General features: G+C 42.7%; 1 protein-coding gene across 1 annotated transcript in view; it reads left to right on the top strand.

Moving 5' to 3' along the window:
* ZNF830 (zinc finger protein 830) overlaps positions 1–18,027 on the top strand; it is a 90,509-nt gene that overhangs the window by 17,265 nt on the left and 55,217 nt on the right. Inside the window, exons 5-6 of the mRNA XM_068236689.1 lie at positions 1,012–1,235; positions 7,930–8,011. Of these exons, the coding sequence (XP_068092790.1) occupies positions 1,012–1,235; positions 7,930–8,011 (306 nt within the window). The remainder of the gene's footprint in view (positions 1–1,011; positions 1,236–7,929; positions 8,012–18,027) is intronic.

The raw sequence follows: 18,027 nt of genomic DNA, 5'->3' as shown, positions 1-18,027 counted from the left end.
CTCTACAACAATGTGACAGATTGATAAAATCAGACAGAAAATTATTGCTTCAAGAAATTGCTGCTATAGGTAGTTCTAAAAGCTAAAATGTGGGTGTGCTTAGTTCTTCACAGATGGTGAAGTGTGGAATTGCACACTCAAATCTTACTATTGTAGATCACTAATAAAAGTGTGATAGAGGTTTGTCCACATACCTAAAACAGAAAGTATTTGCAATAATTCGGGTTGGAGTGAGCGCCGAGAAATCTCCGAGTGCATCACTTGCATCACTGCTGAAATATGCAATTTTCAGCAGTGATGCACTGGGAGACATCGCAGAGCTCACTCCAACCTGAATTATCGCAAATACTTTCCGTTTTTAAGAAAGCAAACCATGCTTTCCATAGCCTTTTAGTAATGCTGGGAATACACGGTTCGTTTTTGCCTTCGTTTAAACCTTCGTTTCGATTGTGCCTTTTGTCCTTTTCGATCCCGAAATAATCGGTCATACGGTTAATATCACCACCCACGGTTTCGTTTTTTTTTTCGATTCTGATGGTTTCGTTTTTCCAATGATCGAAGGCTGCAAAGAAACGAAACAAAAATCCCTTTTTACAGGGACGGACTAACATAAACGAATATATAATCGATCTGAACAGCCATTAAGCCTACCAATGGCTCGATTAGATGGATAAAGAGAGATAATATCAAACATGTTCGATCACCAGTCGTTCGTTTTTGGGGTCTATTAATCGAAACTATAATGAGATTATGACTATTTTCACATACGTTTTCAACACTCGATTCGTTTACCGAACGAATCGAAGGTTTAAACGAAGGCAAAAACGAACCGTGTATTCCCAGCATAAGGGTGCTTTTTGGACCATTGTAGCCTCTTTACACACTCCAATGAGTTCTGGTTCACCATGAGCTTGCTGGTTAGTCTCCACCTACCTAGATCCGTATTTTCCCTCAAAGAATATATACATATACATAGTTTTCTAAAACTTTTTTTTATTTTTCCTAACCCAGGCTTCCAGCTGGCTTTTTTGAAAAGCCTGATCAGTCATCTCAAAAACAGACGACAGCTAAAGCTTCAGGTCTCCGGTTGTTGGCAGGGGATTATGATGATGATGATGATGACGACGAAGAAGAGAAAGAGGAGGATGAAAAAAGTTCAGAAGCGTCGTCCTCTACACAGAAATCTTCAGAAATCCCACTGCCCCAACCAACAGCACAAACTGACCTCCCACCAGGTATGCCTTGCTTAAAGGAAACCTGAAGCCAGAGGGTTATGGAGGCTGCCATATTTATTTCCTTTTAAACAATACCAGTTGCCTGGCAGCCCTGCTAATCTCTTTTGCTGCAGTAGTGTTTGAATCACACACCTGAAAAAAGCATGCAGATAATCTAGTCAGATTTGTGTCATAAATATCTTATCTACCTGCTTGTTCAGGGTTTATAGCTAAACTTAAATAAGAAGAGGATCAGCAGGACAGCCAGGCAACTAGTATTTAAAATTAGATATCAGCCTCCATATGCCTCTCACTTCAGGTTCTCTTTTACTCAGAATCATTTTTAATGCTTGTAAATTTGTCCCAGTACTGCCTTATTCTTTTACAGTGAAGCCTGATATTTTGTTGCATATAAAAAAAGCATTGAATATAATTTTGTAGTTACCACTTGTACTGTACAGATTATTGCTAGGAGAATGTCTTTTAATCCAGTTGTGCCCATAAGATGTAGTATTAATATTTTAGGACTCAATAAGATCAAATGACTAGATTTTGACATGCTACAAACGTTTAGATTGAACATTCTCAAATACTCTATGCTGTGGTGGCAGCACCAGGAAATAATTTAAAGGGACTGGGCCCATTCACACTAGAAGTGCTTTTCTGAGCCTTTTGCGATTTGATTAGCGTTTTTTTTAAATTGCTCCCATTAAATTTTGATTAAAATCGCGGTAAAAATTGCGTGATTTTTACAGCGATTTTAATGAAAGCGTATGGGAGCGATTTTAAAAAACTCTAATAAATTGCAAAACGCTCAAAAAAGTGCTTCTGGTGTGAATGGGCCCTCAGAGCTTAAACATATTTAAAAAGATTTTATACATACGTGGGGCTTCCTCCAGCCCCATCCGCTCTGATCGCTCCCATTACTCCGCTGCAAACAGCTTCGGGAACCGGGTCCCGTCACTGACATCAGCCGCGGCAAGCTACGCAGGAGAAGTGCGCCCTCTACGTATCTCTCCAGCGGCTGTTTGAGAGATACGCAAACTGCGCACTTCTCTTGCGTTAGACTGGCTCCGACTGACGTAAGTGACGGGACCCGGTTCCCGAAGCTGCAGAGGGCGGCAGCGTGGGAGCGATTGGGGCAGATGGTGCTAGAGGAAGCCCCAGGTATGTATAAAATCTTTTTAATTTTTAAGCTCTGGTACACTTTAAGAGTCAAAAGCGCCCAAATTAAAGTATATTTTAGAGGGGGAAAAAAAAAGCTAAAATCATTCACCTGACTGTTAGTGTATGTGATGTTACATATGCTGGTCGAAGTAATCCTGCAGCAGCAGAGTTACAGTAACCTGACCTTGGTTCCAGTCTACCTGATCTTCAAGTCTAAACTGTTCTCTGAGCAGGCTGAAGGAACGGCTAGTGTGCAGCAGTACAAATAAGGGAGGAATGCAGCCTCTCCCTTTGCTGACTCTATGCCTCCGAGGACACTTCCAGAAAACACAAAATGACGGCTTTCAGATACAGATAACTGGTACTGCATTATTCATGCGCACTGTTGTGGCTTTCTTTGATAATTAAATGTTGTTCAAAAATCTGTAAGCCTAAAGGTGTCCATACACTGGTCAATATGGCCAGCAGATAGACTCTTCTCTGATCATTATCTGAATATAGAGGAATCTTTCTACCCTATTTCCCTGCACACACTGAATAACTTTTTTTTTAATCAATTTCAGTAGGAAATATTTGAAAATCTGTGCGCTCCTGACAAGTCCCAGTTCATCCCGGTCTCTGCTTCTCCCTCTCAGCTCCTCCTCTTCACTTCTGTGCCCATGTGCGCCTGTGTGATGTCATACATGGGACAGACACTAGGGGTGCTGTGATCACTAGAGGCCCCTAGTGTCTATTCCCCTGCATTACATCGCACAGGCACCCCACTGGCGTATTCAGACGGGGGTTCCAGATGTATAGAATCCCCCCTCCCCCCAAGACTCCTGTACCTTTAAAAAAAATTCCCTGAAATCGCTGAAGCGGGCAAGCTGTTAAATATACAGAGGATTGCCTTCTGCAGGGTTTGTGGGAAAAACTCAGCTCTTTCACTATTGTAAAGACTGCATGTAGACAGCTGCATAAGGTATTTCACAGGTTGAAAAGTTTTTGACAGTCCCTTAACTCCAGGAGGGCTGCCTGCAGCTTGTGTGAAAGGCTGACCATCCCTTACATCCTCCACACCCCTATGGACGGTATACCTATATCCTTCCCCTATTCCCACAATCCCCACCCACCATATTCTTAATGTTTTGTTTTTGCTTTGGCAATGCTAAATGTATTTGGTCCTGCCAATAAAGCTTTTTTGGATTTGGCTGGCAGGGACAGGAGACACATTACATGCAAGTAACCTGTGTGATGTGAGACTGCAATACAGATACACTATCTGCTCTATCTCAGTCTCTCCAGTCCTCTCTCCCGCAGTCACCATCGGTTTTCCCCTTCTCCTAGTGCTGGCTGGAAGGGGGGCAATCTCCCCCCAGGCCGCCTTTCATTCAGTGATTTAGGGCTGGTCTGGTGTCCGGTGTATTCAGGTTTGTTGTTGTAAGGCAATGTAAAAAAAAATCTAGCTGATTAAAAGTGGAATTAGAGGACAGGCAATCTGGTAAATATACACAGCATGATGCAGAGCTTGCCTGGAGGGTCTGTGGGCCAAAATCTGTCTGGTCTCTCCCCATTGTTATAATGACTGCATGTGTGGATAAGGTGTTAAACAAGGTGACAGTCCCTAGACTTCAAGAAGGCTGCTTTCTGACTTGTGTGAGACTGTCAGGGACAGGAGTCCTAGTATAGGCAAGTAGCCTCTGTGTGATGTGGGACTGCAATACAGATAAGCTCTCTGCTCCATCTCAGGCTATTCTCAATTTCTCTCCACTCCTTCTCTTTCTGGGCTAGTGCACGCCAAAATCACAATAGCAATTGCTAGCAATTAGTGAGTGCGATTTTGTGAAGCGATTTTTCAGAGCGATTTCTGAATGAATCGCTCAAAAAAATGCTACATACAGTACATACAATGCTGCTGTAGGAACACCTTCATAGGGTAACATTAGCTAAGCACTTTTCAAATCACTGTCGATTTGAAAAACGCTCAGAAGCACTCTTGGTGTGCACCAGCCCTCCTTCATTCACCTTTGTTTCTCTCTTCCCCTAGAGCTGGCTGGCTGTGTCTTCTTATACAGGAAAGCTAAATAAAAGTGCAATCCTGGTGAGGCAAACTATTATTATTTAGTATTTATATAGTGCCGCCATCTTCCGCAGATGTATATCCCTGCATCATATGGGTATCGCTTGCGCTATGTGACACTATGTGGCATATTCCACTGAATTGTCCAAACTAAGTCTATCTCCTGTTCCTCTCTCAGGGAGTTGTTACAGCGCTGTCCCCTGTTCAAATTTGCTGCTACCAGAAGCCCTCAGAAACACTCGAGTCCTTGAGTACTTCCATAGATAGGCAGCTCCGTAATACGCCAGCGCACTTTTGTGCATGGGCAGTATGGAGCCACCTGTATTTGGAAGCACTCGGGGACATAAGTGCTTCTGGACCTTTCAGGAATTCCCCCCCCCCCCCCCTTTAAAAATCCTGCATTTGCCCCTGCACCTGGGGACACGGAAGTAAAGAAGACACCTAGGACAAGCAAAGACAGGCACAGTGGTTTTCTGACATTAAAGTCGGAAATTCCAGAAATGAACTGGAGGTGGGGACTGGAGCATCGGTGAGTGGCTGTGCAGGCACAGGACATCTGTGGGGGGCCATTGGAAGCCCCAGGTAAGTTCAACCCTTTTTTCCCCACTCCCCTACAGTAGTCCTTTAAAGAGTTCTCTGTAACAAAATTTTGAGCCTTATTTCTTCTGTCCTATAAGTTCCTATTACTGTTGTAATGTGGTCTGTCTTACAGCAGCCTTTCCTACTTGCACTGTCTCTGTAATAAATCTTATCTCCTGTCCTCTGTCGTGTCTGTTGGGCTGAGGCTGGAATGTGTGGAATGTGCAGCACTGCTTGTCATTGGCAGAAGCTTTACACACCCCCTCCAAGCTCTGCATGAGTCACACAGTAAGCTGTTCTCAGCCTATGATACTCTGGTTAGAAGCCAGTCTTTTGTTTGTAAACACTGCCTAAAACTGTTAATTACAAACCAGGATTGCAGCAGGGAGTGGCAGAAACAGCCCAGAGGGGCCCAGGAGAACATAATGAAGAGAATGGTATGCTTTTTATTGTAAGAATTTTAGAGTACAGATTCTCTTTAAGGTTCCTGACTTTTTTGACACTTTAGCTGTGTAGTTTTGATACAGCAGTTACTTTTTAATTACTTTTGCCATCTTCGTGATATATGTCTTGTTTTTTCAGTACAATTTAGGCTTTCTTTGGGTAGTATTTTTTTCCCCAAAACTATTTCCTTTTGTGGTCATTTTATGGTAGAAAAGTGAGGCGTGAATGCAGAAAATACCCATTTTTCACCCCTCCTAATTTTCATGCGACACATCCCACAGTTGTAAAACACAAAAAAATGAATTCATTGGCCCTTCACGGCTAAAATTGTACCCCATATGCCATATTTTATTACTAGCTGAGCATGTGGTGGACCATTATCCCTAGTCTGTGCGTCTGTGGCTATTGGATGCGTTTGCTAGGGCGACAGTTCGGGCCATAGTGCTGTTTAGATGCATCACTAGGCAACAGCAGAGCAATACACCTGTAGAGCATTGGGGCCCTGAACTTACGCCCCAGCGATCGCATCCAGTCGCTACAGGTGGCAGTCATTATAAGCTTATAAACAGGTATAGGTATTACAGGGGTTAATAGGCTAGGTTAGGGTTAAAAAAATTAACTGGGTACCGTATTTTTCGTACTATAAGAAAGTGGGGAGAAAAATGGGTGCGTCTTATAGTCAGAATATGCCTTCCCTTACCGATCCGGCGCCTGTATCCTAAGTGCTGTAGTTAATGCAAATGACATCCGCGGTGGGGAGGCAGCGGCAGCAACATGATGCAAAGTGCTTCAAAGGTTCAAAGCAGCAGCCGCTCAATGAATGGATACTCGTCCTGTCGGGGATCCTGTTGTGTGCGGCGGGGAGGCAGCTGATTCAGCGCGATCCTGTGTTTTCAAAGTGGCACAACAGCACCCGCTGTTATGACAGAGAATGCGGTGCCTGGTTCCTGGCTGCGCATAAGCGGCAGAGAAGTGTGGTAAATCTTCAGCCGCTATACCGGCAGAGTCCATAGAGGCTTCCGTACTTCATTGTTTACTGGCGCCCTCACATGACCTGTGGTCACATGCACCACAGGTCATGAGAGGGCGCCAGTTCAGCAGCGGCACATGGAGCGTTGTTAGTATTAAACTTCACCCTCTAACAGTGTATACACTGGTACTTGAAGTATGCCTTAAACATTGAAGTTTCTGTGGACATTTTACCTTACCTGCTAGCATTTAATATGCTATTTAAACTGAGTGGAACTGTCTTCTAAGGATTGAGAAGCACTTTGAAAATGTTTGGATATTATTTGCAGAAACTGAGACTTTTCGGATTGTGGCAGATTTTAGTATTGTTTCCTGTGTTTACGAAGTACAGTATACCTTATAGGGATAGTAGAGGAATTGTGTGCAGACATGTAAAGAGAGAAGATACACAAATTAGTATTTATCGTATTTATAAAGTGCCAACTGCGTATTACATTACTGAAAGATAACCTTGGGTCTAGATTTGCCACTTAAGTACCTCTCTTATCAATTTAAGGTGCTTAACCTGGTCATTTTTCATTCTCTGCATCAATTGCAAATGATAGTACTTTTTATTTTACAGTTAACCTTTCAAAGGCAAAAGCAGTAATATATAATTCAAACATATTTAGCTCTACATATGCTTTTAAAGTGGTTGTTTGTCATGTGTTGCAGTATGTTCAGATGCAAAAGCAGCACAATGGTCCTCATTGCCTATCATGCATTTCAATAGTGACTCCAGGGCCTTTTTCTGAACTCCAGGAAAATCTATAATCTCATTTATTTTATTTATGTTGTCAGTCAAGCAAACATAAATGCAGTTTAATAAAGTTAGTAGAAAATACCCGACTCTTCCTATGTCATCTTTACGTAATCCTGCACACAGCAACAATCATGTTGCCAGGGCAGACACTGTTTGCCAATCCTGTCTACTCCGCTGCACAGTTCTAAAGCTAGATACAGATACAGTCTAGCTGCCACAATTGCGTAAGCACAAATCCTTGTATAAATAAATGCAGGCCTAGCTCAGGCTAGCTTGTGTGCCATTTCCTGTGGAGAGGATACCAGTACATGTTTGCAATGTATTTATTTGTACCCATCTTCAGTTTTCCTAATATCTTCAAGTAACTATTCTGTCTAGGATAGGCAACTACTAGCCCTTTCCCCTACTAGCCCTGTCAACTACTAGCCCTTTCCCCCCTTCCACCCCTCTCCCCTCTAGTCTTCCCCGCTACTCTCCTGTTCCACCCTCCCCCATGCTATTTAATGTACTACTAGTTCACTGTGTTATTATTGCACTATTGTCTATTCAAGGTTGTATTACTCAATGTGTGTTCACAACTGCACCTCCATTTGCACTGTACCGTTGCAAAACCTGTATGAGACTAAATAAATTGTGTACAACCCCCTCTTGTACTTGGCTAAATAAAGCTGATTCTGATTCTATTCTCCCTGTAGACTTCTTTGACAGTAAAACGCCAATGGTTTCTCATTCGGGGTCCATTATGAAAGCTGACATTCAAGAAAAACCTATGGAGAGGTAAAAGTTGTATGTTGTCAGTATAAAGTTGTTACTGTATATGTTATATACACTTAAAAAAGGACTTTGTGTGTGTGTATTGGGGGGAGGGGGGTGTTTTTTTTTATGCTGGATTCTGTGTCCGTTCATGATGACAAAGCAGTATGATTGCTTCCACTAAATACACTGAAATTAGAATGTGTAGTAAAAATAAAAAAAAACATATACTCACCTAAGGAGAGGGAAGGCTCTGGGTTTTATAGAGCCTTCTCGTTCTCCTCACGGGCTCTTCATTTCCCCGTAGGCTCTCCCTCCAAATTCTCTTGAAGTGCAATGTCAGTCTTGTGAAAACAAAATGATGTATGTACTGATACACACGCCATTTTGTATATGAATGTTATATAAACTACCTTGCAGTTTCAGACTGCACCCAGCAATAGTTTTCAAAATGTTCCAAAAAGTTCAGGTTCTGCTTCATTCCACCTTTGGCAATAGTCTAGAGCTGGTGCATATAACTTGCCCAAATTCATACACCCAGCTAACATTGTTTGCTTTTCTATAGTGATTGTTTTCATGTGTATATGTCTGAAAGTGATTCCGCATATCTAGAGGATTAATACAAATAATACCAATATTTGTTTAGCGCTTTTCTTTTAGGAGACTCAAAGCACTAGAGCTGAAGCCACTAGAACGCACTCAGTAGGCAGTAGCAGTTTTAAGGGAGCTTGACCGAGAACTCCTTACTCATCAAGTGCTGGCTTACTGAATAGGAATACTGAGATTTGAACCCATGTCTCCTACGTCAGAGACAGAGCTCTTAACCATTACACTACCCAGCCACAGGCATACTATTTAATTATCAGTTCCTTTTAATTGGAAATAAACCTAGCTGATCTCAAAATACAGACATAGGCAGAGGAAATCATACAGGCTATGCTGTTTTCATACCATTTATTAATATATTTACAATGTATGTAGTTGAGCTGGGGGAATTGTTCCATCACAATTGTTTTACACTTTGACATTATTAGTAGGCAAGATAAACCTAGCTATTTTTCTGAGAGTAATGACTGTTTATTGCAGTATACTACTAAGGTGCATACACACTTTTGAAGGCAGTCGCCCATCAGGGTTCAGGACCTGATCCCCTTGGGCGACATCATTGGTCCGAGTTGCACACACGCATGTCAGCTGTGACGATGGAATCGAGTGGTGATGGAGTTGAGACGATCTGCCTTGCTTACGGGTTAGGGGTTGCCGTACACACGTCTGATTGTCAGCTGAGGTGTTTATCGGCCGACTTAAGTAAAGTGTGTGTATGAGGTGTAACATTAGTCAGAACAGCTATACTTTGTAGGAGTTGCCAAAAAGTTAAATTGATTTTCCCAGAAATAATCTTTGTCACAGCAGCTGTGTAAAGTTAATAAATAATTGATAAAGTTATTGCATAGTTCAAGATACCATCAGAATTTCTTTGGCAAAAAAAATAAAATACGTATTTTTCTATTTCCCTCAGAGCATCTTTATATAGCAGTAGACAAAAAGTCCACAAATGTTTAGGGCTAGTTCTGTGTCCTCCAGGCTGAGAGCTGAGTGACGTCACCTTCACCTGCCATTATAGAGCCACCATTATGCTGTTGCAACAAGTGTTCCCCTTTATATTGCCTCCTATATAGTGACCACAGTAGTTATAGTGATCCCATTGTAATACTGTATTTTTAAAGTTCTCCTATTACAGTGCTTCTCATTATGGTGCTCTTCCTTATTGTGCCCCCATAGTGCTCATTATAGTTCCTCCCAAGTGGTCCTTATAGTTCAGCCATAGTGCTTCTCATTTTAAGATTGCACATATAAAGCTACAATCAGCTTCACTAAAATTAGCAAGGATGTGTGCCCTTAACCCTGGGCATCACAATGCATAACGGACAGGCTTGTGTGCATTATATATTTAAAAAAAAAAAAAAAGTGGCATGACCATGCAGTGTGATAAGAGGTGACCAATGTTTTTTTTTCAGTAGCTGTTTATGCAGTGTTTTTAAACTTGGACTTAAAGCTAGCCTGAAATGAAAATAAACTGAGCTAGTTAATTGTATATACCGTGTTTCCCTGAAAATAAGACAGTGTCAGGTATAAATTTGTGTTCCAAATGTTGTGCTAGGGCTTATTTTCAGGGGATGTCTTATATTTTTATGAACACACACGTTCCTGTGCTGTGTGTTCTGCCTTCCCCACTGTGCCACCTATTCCTCTACTGGATCCACATCTTGTGTGCCCATGTCCCCATTGTACCTTTAGCATCCTCCTGGCATCCCCGTCTGTACCCGTGTCCTCTTCTGTCCACTAAACTCTTGTGTCCTATGTAACCCTATGTTCTCCTGGTGTCCCATGTGTCCTCCAAAGTCCTCCTGATTCCTCCTCTTACCTCTAGATCCATGCTGCTGTGTTCCCAATCTTCAGCCTATGGGGAAGAAGTATGGCAACTTGTGTTTTTGCTGGAGCCGATGATCTCGTAGGGACCATGGCTCTGTTATAGGCCTAATCACTGCGTTTCTGTGTCACTGTGTTTCTACTAGAGCCGAAGGTCACATGAGCAGGATCAAGGCTCCATCATTGGGCCAATCACCGCTAAGAAGCAGTAAGTGCAGTAATTGGCCCAATGATGGAGCCTTGGTCCTGCTCAGGTGACCTTCGACTCTAGTAGAAATGCAATTTGCTGTACTTTTTCCCCTTACTGCAGCTATGGCTTACTTTCAGGGTAGGGCTTATATTTTGATCCTGCTCTTAATTCCTGCTAGGGCTTACTTTCAGGCGATGTCTTGATTTCAGGGAAAGAGGGTATTTCACTAATGGTTAAAAGAACATTTGTAACATAGAAACGAGCTTCATATTTTAATTTTTAAGGGCCTAATTATTAAGACTGCATTCTAAACAGCAGCCGTGACCGTGTAAAATCTGCTTTGTTGATTTGTAAAACAAACTGTAGTAATGACCTTTTGAACTTCCCAATGCTAAAGCCTTATCAGCATTATATTTGCCTGCAGAAGAAAGGCTTTTGGCTTCCTTTTACTTTTCAGGACATCAGGCTAAATTGGACCAGCTGTTTGACAAATTCATAGATAACTCCTCCAGTTTCTTTGTCACTTGCTGTACTGGAAAACACAAAGGGACTTAAGCAGTGTCTTAGTAGAGCTATTGCTGTATGCACCTACGTTTATCCCATCATGTTACTTTGGGTTTGATTTTAGGCATTTACACTTCTGTGATTACTCGCAGATTCCCCGCGCGTGAATTCTATCGTACAGCCTATTGAAATCAATAGATTGCATCTGAATTTGTATGTAAAAAACAACACGCAGCAAAGAATCATGTCAGACATGCAAATCCCCATAATTGTATCCAAACTTGGATCAACTCTGGTGCCGCTTCTGATTCAGATATGGATACGACATTCTAGTGTAAATAAAGCCAAGTAAAACAAATTTAAAAATGAGTCCTTGGTTAATCTTTAGGTCTGGGACACCAGGAAATGGGCAAGCATGGATGTAGCCCCTCACCCTACTTAGTCTACCAACTCTGGATTTCACCCCTAGGGGATGGAGTCCATTGTCCATCACATGCTAGTCCTGCAATTGGCTGGTCAGTGCATGTGATGGTGTGAAAGGCACAGTCCTTACTGCGCGTGCCCTGTAACCTATACCAGAATTGGAGATTTTGGTGGCTGGTGCCCTACATTCCAGGAATGGAATTGTTTTATGATCTTGCTGTCCTATGTTTACTTTTAGAAATATAATAAAGCTCATGTTTTCCCTCGCTACAGTCGGACAGTCTGCAAATTTAAGCTGAAATCGCTCTGACTTTGTTTGCAAGGCAAAATATTCTACTAAAAAACCCACAAGGTTTTCTTCTCTAGAAATGTCCTTTAAAGAGAAACTCTGTATATAAAGTACCTGACTATACCATGGTTCTCTAACGCTAATAGGGGAACCTGTATTGCAAGAATTCGATCAATAAGATCGTTTCTTACAGTACCCTTCAGTATTTCCACTACCACCTTAGTTGCTTGCACTGCCAGTTTGTTTGTATGTCATAATTTGTAATAATTTGTATCCTGATAGGCAGAGTTCTTTTACAGTTCTCATATTCTCTCTTGTGCTTTATAGAAAGTTAGAGACTCAAAGACTATTATTATTATTATTATTATTTAGTATTTATATATCGCGACATATTACGCAGCGCTGTACAGAGTATATTGTCTTGTCACTTAACTGTCCCTCAGAGTGGCTCACAATCTAATCCCTACCATAGGCATATGTCTATGTATGTATCATATAGTGTATGTATCAGAGTCTAGGGCCAATTTAGGGGGAAACCAATTAACTAATCTATATGTCTTCGGGATGTGGGAGGAAACTTTAGTGCCCAAAAGAAACCTACTTAGACACGGGGAGAACAGTGCCCTGGCTGGGATTCAAATTGGAGACCCAGTGCTGCAAGGGCGAGAGTGCTAACCACTGCACCACCATGTTGCCTTATTGAAAAATGTAAGGGAGAAGTGACAAAGTCTACATGATGCAGTATACAGTATATAGAAGATGCTAAATTACCCAATAGAAGAAACTCCTGTGTTCAGTTTGGGTAAAGTTGTAACAGGAGGAACGCCTTCTCTGAAGGTATCTGTCACTGTTTATTTCATAGCTAAACTATCTAAGGTGGTAATTTTCCTCTTCAGAATTTGCTATACAGACTCTTTAAGAAGATGGCAGTTAATTTTATTCATGTGTTTCATCCCAAATGCAAAAGGAAATTGGGCCATGTCCTATTCCAGGTGATAAGTATTGTGTTGCGTGCGAGATACTTATCACCTGGTTACTGTGCTGCAATTACCAGCGAATCCAATTGCCGGTTTCACCTGTGCAATGGCTGAGCAAAAACAAAAAATTATTCACTTGAGCATTGCTCCTGCTAAAGCAGGATTTGTGCTGTAGAGCCGTTGTTCAGCACCATGCCACTGCTATCTCACTGATGCACTTATTCCAGACCCATCACTAACTACCGCTACAGTGCTAAACACCCCAACAGACTTCAAATGACCACTGCTACAATGCTGGGCAACCCAGCACTCTCCCGACATCCGCCGATACGGTCCTGGGCACATCGGCATTCTTCCAATGTCCACCGCTATATGTCATGCTCACTTGGTACCCTTGCTCCCTGCCATAGCTGCACTGACCTGCTGGAACTGCTCCTTGCCACTCCAGTATATTGTAAAGCGTGAGCCTTAGCAAGAAGCACTTTAAGAGCTCCTGCTAGGGCACCCCATGAGAATCCTCCTCACAATCCCTTGCTGCAGCACTATCAAGCTCCCTTGGCACTGTCACAACTCGCCTCTGCTCCCCACTTGCACTCCGCCACACTACTATACAGGGAGCCCAGGCAAAGCAACTTTAAACTTCCTGCTGTGGCTCCCCATTGGTCCACTAAATTGACTAATGGGACTTCTTCGTGGGGAGGATTCTCAGTGGTCCACTAAACTGACCAATGGATTTCTTTCTTAGGAGGATTTTAATTTGTTTACACCATAGACCAATGGAAAACCCTGACGAGAAGTTTAAAGATGTTTTTGCCAAGGCTCTATGTATGGTAGTGCGGTGGAGGTTGTGATGGTGTTGGGGCAAGTTGCAACAGTGCTTATGGTGCTTGACAAATCTGCAGTGAGGTGCTATGGGACAGGGGTGCCCGACAAACGTGCAGCAGGTAGCGGCACCTGGGAGACTATTCTGCAATCAAGAAAAAGATTTTTAAAGACAGAGAAGAATGAAGGTGACAGATAAAATGTTGTTGTTTTGTTTTGTTTTTTAAACCACCTTCTTTTGTATTTTTTTTTTTTAAAACACTAAATAGATATTTAACCACCTTACAACCGCCTAACACCGAAAGAGGCGTTTGTCCTGGGGAGTGGTTTGCAGGGAATCGCACACGCATACCCGCTTCAGTCTACCAGTGGCAAACGCCGATAGCAGACTGTTAGACGGCGAAACCGCCATCTATTTACATTGTACAGCCGTGTCACTCGGATGTCCCTGGAGAGGCTCAGATCGTGATCCCCTTTCATAGGCTGATGCTTGTGAGACAGGATCGCCCTGATTGGCTGATGGGGGAGGGAGGGGGAAAAATAAATAAAAAGACAAATTTTATTTAAAATTTAATTACAAATAAATTAATAAAAAACAACAACTCTGCAGCAGCAGCGATCAGGTCCCACCAACCGAAAGCTTGTTGAGCTGAGCCTTTGTGGTCCTTAACCACTTGCCGACCGCGCACTCATACCGCGCATCGGCAAAGTGGCAGCTGCAGGACCAGCGACGCGTCGCCGGCTGCAGGCTAATTAATCAGAAGCAGCCGCTCGCGCGAGCGGCTGCTTCCTGTCAATTCACGGCGGGGGGCTCCGTGAATAGCCTGCGGGCCGCCGATCGCGGCTCGCAGGCTAAATGTAAACACAAGCGGAAATAATCTGCTTTGTTTACATTCGTACAACGCTGCTAACAGTAGCAGCGTTGTACCAGATCAGCGATCCCCGGCCAATCAGCGGCCGGGGATCGCTGTCACATGACAGGCAGGAGCCTGTTAGAGGCTGCACAGGATAGATCCGTTCCTGTGCAGCCTCGGATCTCCGGGGAAGGGAGGGAGGGGGGGAATTTCGCCGCGGAGGGGGCTTTGAGGTGCCCCCCGCAACACCCAGGCAGGCAGGAGCGATCAGATCCCCCCAGCACATCATCCCCCTAGTGGGGAAAAAAGGGGGGCGATCTGGTCGCTCTGCCTGCACCCTGATCTGTGCTGGGGGCTGCACAGCCCACCCAGCACAGATCAGCTAAAACAGCGCTGGTCCTTAAGGGGGGGGGGGTAAAGGGTGGGTCCTCAAGTGGTTAAGTGGTTAAGGATCTGGCACCAAGCAATTGATAATTTATAACTCTTTTGCCTTCATGATTGATGGGAAGCATCACTTCCTGGTAGCATAAGAGGGGCAGTTGGATAGTAGGAAAATAACTTTTCTGCTGTGACAGTTGAAAAGGGCAATTGGATTTTAGTACTAGCCAGCACTTAACACTGGCGAGTTCTGCAACTGGATCGGGCCCAATATTTCTATTCTCTACTGAAGACCATGCGGAATTTATAGAAGCCATTTATATTACTATGGATTTAGATATACAAAATACTAAATTGTCTGTAGAGGACAAAATATATAAAGGCATTTAGGAGTTGCCAGAAAGAGAGGTTTTTTTTTTTCACTACAATATTAAGAGTTCAAATTCAAAAATCTATGAAGCAAGATCAATAATTAAGATTGAAAATCCTAGGTAAAGCTTCAGTGGTGGATGCTGCCATATTTAAAACTACTAAAAAGTCAGAATGACCCCTCGACAATATTGGGTTCCTGTGTCTACTACAGCAGTGGTTAGTTCAATATCGGTTTGGTTTAAAAAAAAACCAAACAAACTCAATGTATTACAGAGAGCACTTCATAGGGTGAAATGGTGTATCTTCTTGTGTTTCGAAAAGCTACTGATTACCGTATATGTGATCCTTCTACTGAAAACATCAGAATTCCAAAAATGGTTGGGAAAACCAAGCACAAAGCAGAGGCTGTGCAGCCTTCAGTAGAGCATTTTTTTCAGCTTTTAGTTTGATAACATTTTGGAAGAGGAAGCAGATGAATAGAAGTTTACTGCCAAAATAAAGGCCTCTGGTTACAAGAAAAAACTTTTTAAAATTTTTTTCTAAGCGAAGCAATGCTAAAGCCAATTTTTAACAGATGGCAAGCCCAGAAGCTGAAAAATAAAGGATTTCTTCTGTCCAAGATGTCCAATTCACAAAAAAATAGCAACGATTAACTTATTCTGATTGAGAAGCTAAAACAGTTTATTTACAACTGTAAAACAGCATCAAATGTGTACTAAACAGGATAACCACAAATGTGTACAAAACATAATAAAATGTGAAGATCATGTGGAATTCAAATCTTCTCCCTTCATAAGATTCATACCTATGCAACCCCTTTCACCTCCATCTCAAACAATCGCGCAGGAAGGAGCTATTCAGTATCTCCTTTCCCCTTTTGGTTTTAATACCCTTATCATAACAAGAGCAGAAGAGGGGGCTTTTTTTCCACACTTTTCATAGTCCCAAGACCAAAAGGTACATTTTTGATTAACAGTAAATGTATAGTGTAGCAATACAGGTAGAAGATAGGTAGGCACTAGATGCTGGCTGATGGTGTAATGGTTAAGGGCTCTGCCTCTGACGCAGGAGACCAGGGTTCGAATCTTGGCTCTGCCTGTTCAGTAATTCACCTATTCAGTAGGAGACCTTAGGCAAGTCTCCCTAACACTGCTACTGCCTATAGAGCGCGTCCTAGTGGCTCTGTCGCTTTGAGTCCGCCAGGAGAAAAGCGCGATATAATTATTTGTCTTGTCTTGATGATGGAGGCTATGGATCACCCCTATTCAGGCTGTGCTCACGTGGGAACCAATCGATAAGTATCTGAAGAGAGAAGTCGGAGCACCAGCTCATGCGCATAGGTATTTATTGGTGGTCACATAGGCAAACAGACATTCCAGTAAAGTATACAGAGAGAGATTCAGGCCTAACAGCCGTTTCACGGCAACTGCCGCTTCTTCAGAGACCAGAAGTACCTCTGGTCCCTGAAGAAGCGGCAGTTGCCATGAAACGGCTGTAAGGCCGGGATATCTCTCTGTATACCTTACTGGAATGCCTGTTTGCCTATGTGACCACCAATAAATTCCTATGCGCATGAGCTAGTGCTCCGACTTCTCTCTTCAGATACTTAAATGTATAGTGTATTTTACACTGAATCCACTGAATCAGTACCTGACATACCATAAATATTTGTGGCATCTAAGACCCTTTTTCTCCCCCAAAATTAGGGAGAAAAAGTCACTGGGTCTTATGACAAATACAAGAGTCCCCAACTTGAGAACACCAATACGAACTGCCGGCCTATCGCAATGTCGGCAATTCCCTGTTCTGTCCCCGTGTCTTCTCTGCTCCCCCTTGTGTACTCCACTCCCCCTGAATAAATGCAAGCCGCGCTAGCACAGCTAACCATCAAAGCCTGCAGTGATCAGAGACCTCTCCTCTCTCTCACGGTTATCCTAGTGCCGACTTCTGTTGATTACATCATCAGCAGAAGCCTGTCTAGGGTAGCTTTGAAGGAGAGGTCTCTGATCGCTGAGGCTTCCGATGGATTAGGTGAGCCGTTTGACTAGGTGAGCAACTCCAGTTGCTTTGTTTTATCTGGAGTTCGTTAATAAATAGACTGAATGTACAGTCGTGTTGTGTCTGCTTGGAGGAGGTAAATCCACCACAGCCTCCTCTAATTACCGAAACATTTTTTGGCTTTTAAGCTCCTTTAAAACCCCTTTTATCCTTTTGGTGCCTCTGTTCTATCCTATATAATCATGCTAAAACAACCTTGTGTGCTGTAGGGAGGTTAAGAGTCTAGTAGTAGAGATCTTTAGCTTTTAGTCATTAATTCACGGATATGGCTCACTTCGCATGCACCTATTATCCAACGTTTCAGCACTTGCCTACACTATGTCAATTAACGGGATCCTGTGCCGATGTTAAAACAACCTTTCAGCTGTGCAGCTGTAGCTAGAAAATGGAAATAGCAGAACGGCTATAGTAAATGCTTGAAATGCAACATTCCCCTAATTTTTTCCTCCTGTTTAACATTTATTAAAGGCTATATGTGTAACTTTAGTTTTCATACCTTAGAGAAAAAGCGGCTGTAGGGCGCATACACTGTAAATTACAGTGATATAGGTCTATGAATCACTGCTATTGACATGTGCTCCCTATAGCCACTTTTTCTCTAACATATAAAAGCAAAATGTACACACATAGTCCTTAATTTATGTTAAACTTTAAAGGAAACTAGAGACAGGAAAATGAAAAAGATTTTATACATACTTGGGAGCCCCATCCGCATGGATCGCTCCCACGCCGCCGTCCTCTGC

Source organism: Hyperolius riggenbachi, chromosome 5 (genome assembly GCF_040937935.1).
Source record: "Hyperolius riggenbachi isolate aHypRig1 chromosome 5, aHypRig1.pri, whole genome shotgun sequence".
NCBI lineage: Eukaryota > Metazoa > Chordata > Amphibia > Anura > Hyperoliidae > Hyperolius > Hyperolius riggenbachi.
The sequence above is the reverse complement of the archived record's forward strand: the minus strand, read 5'-3'. Positions and strand labels throughout refer to the sequence as shown.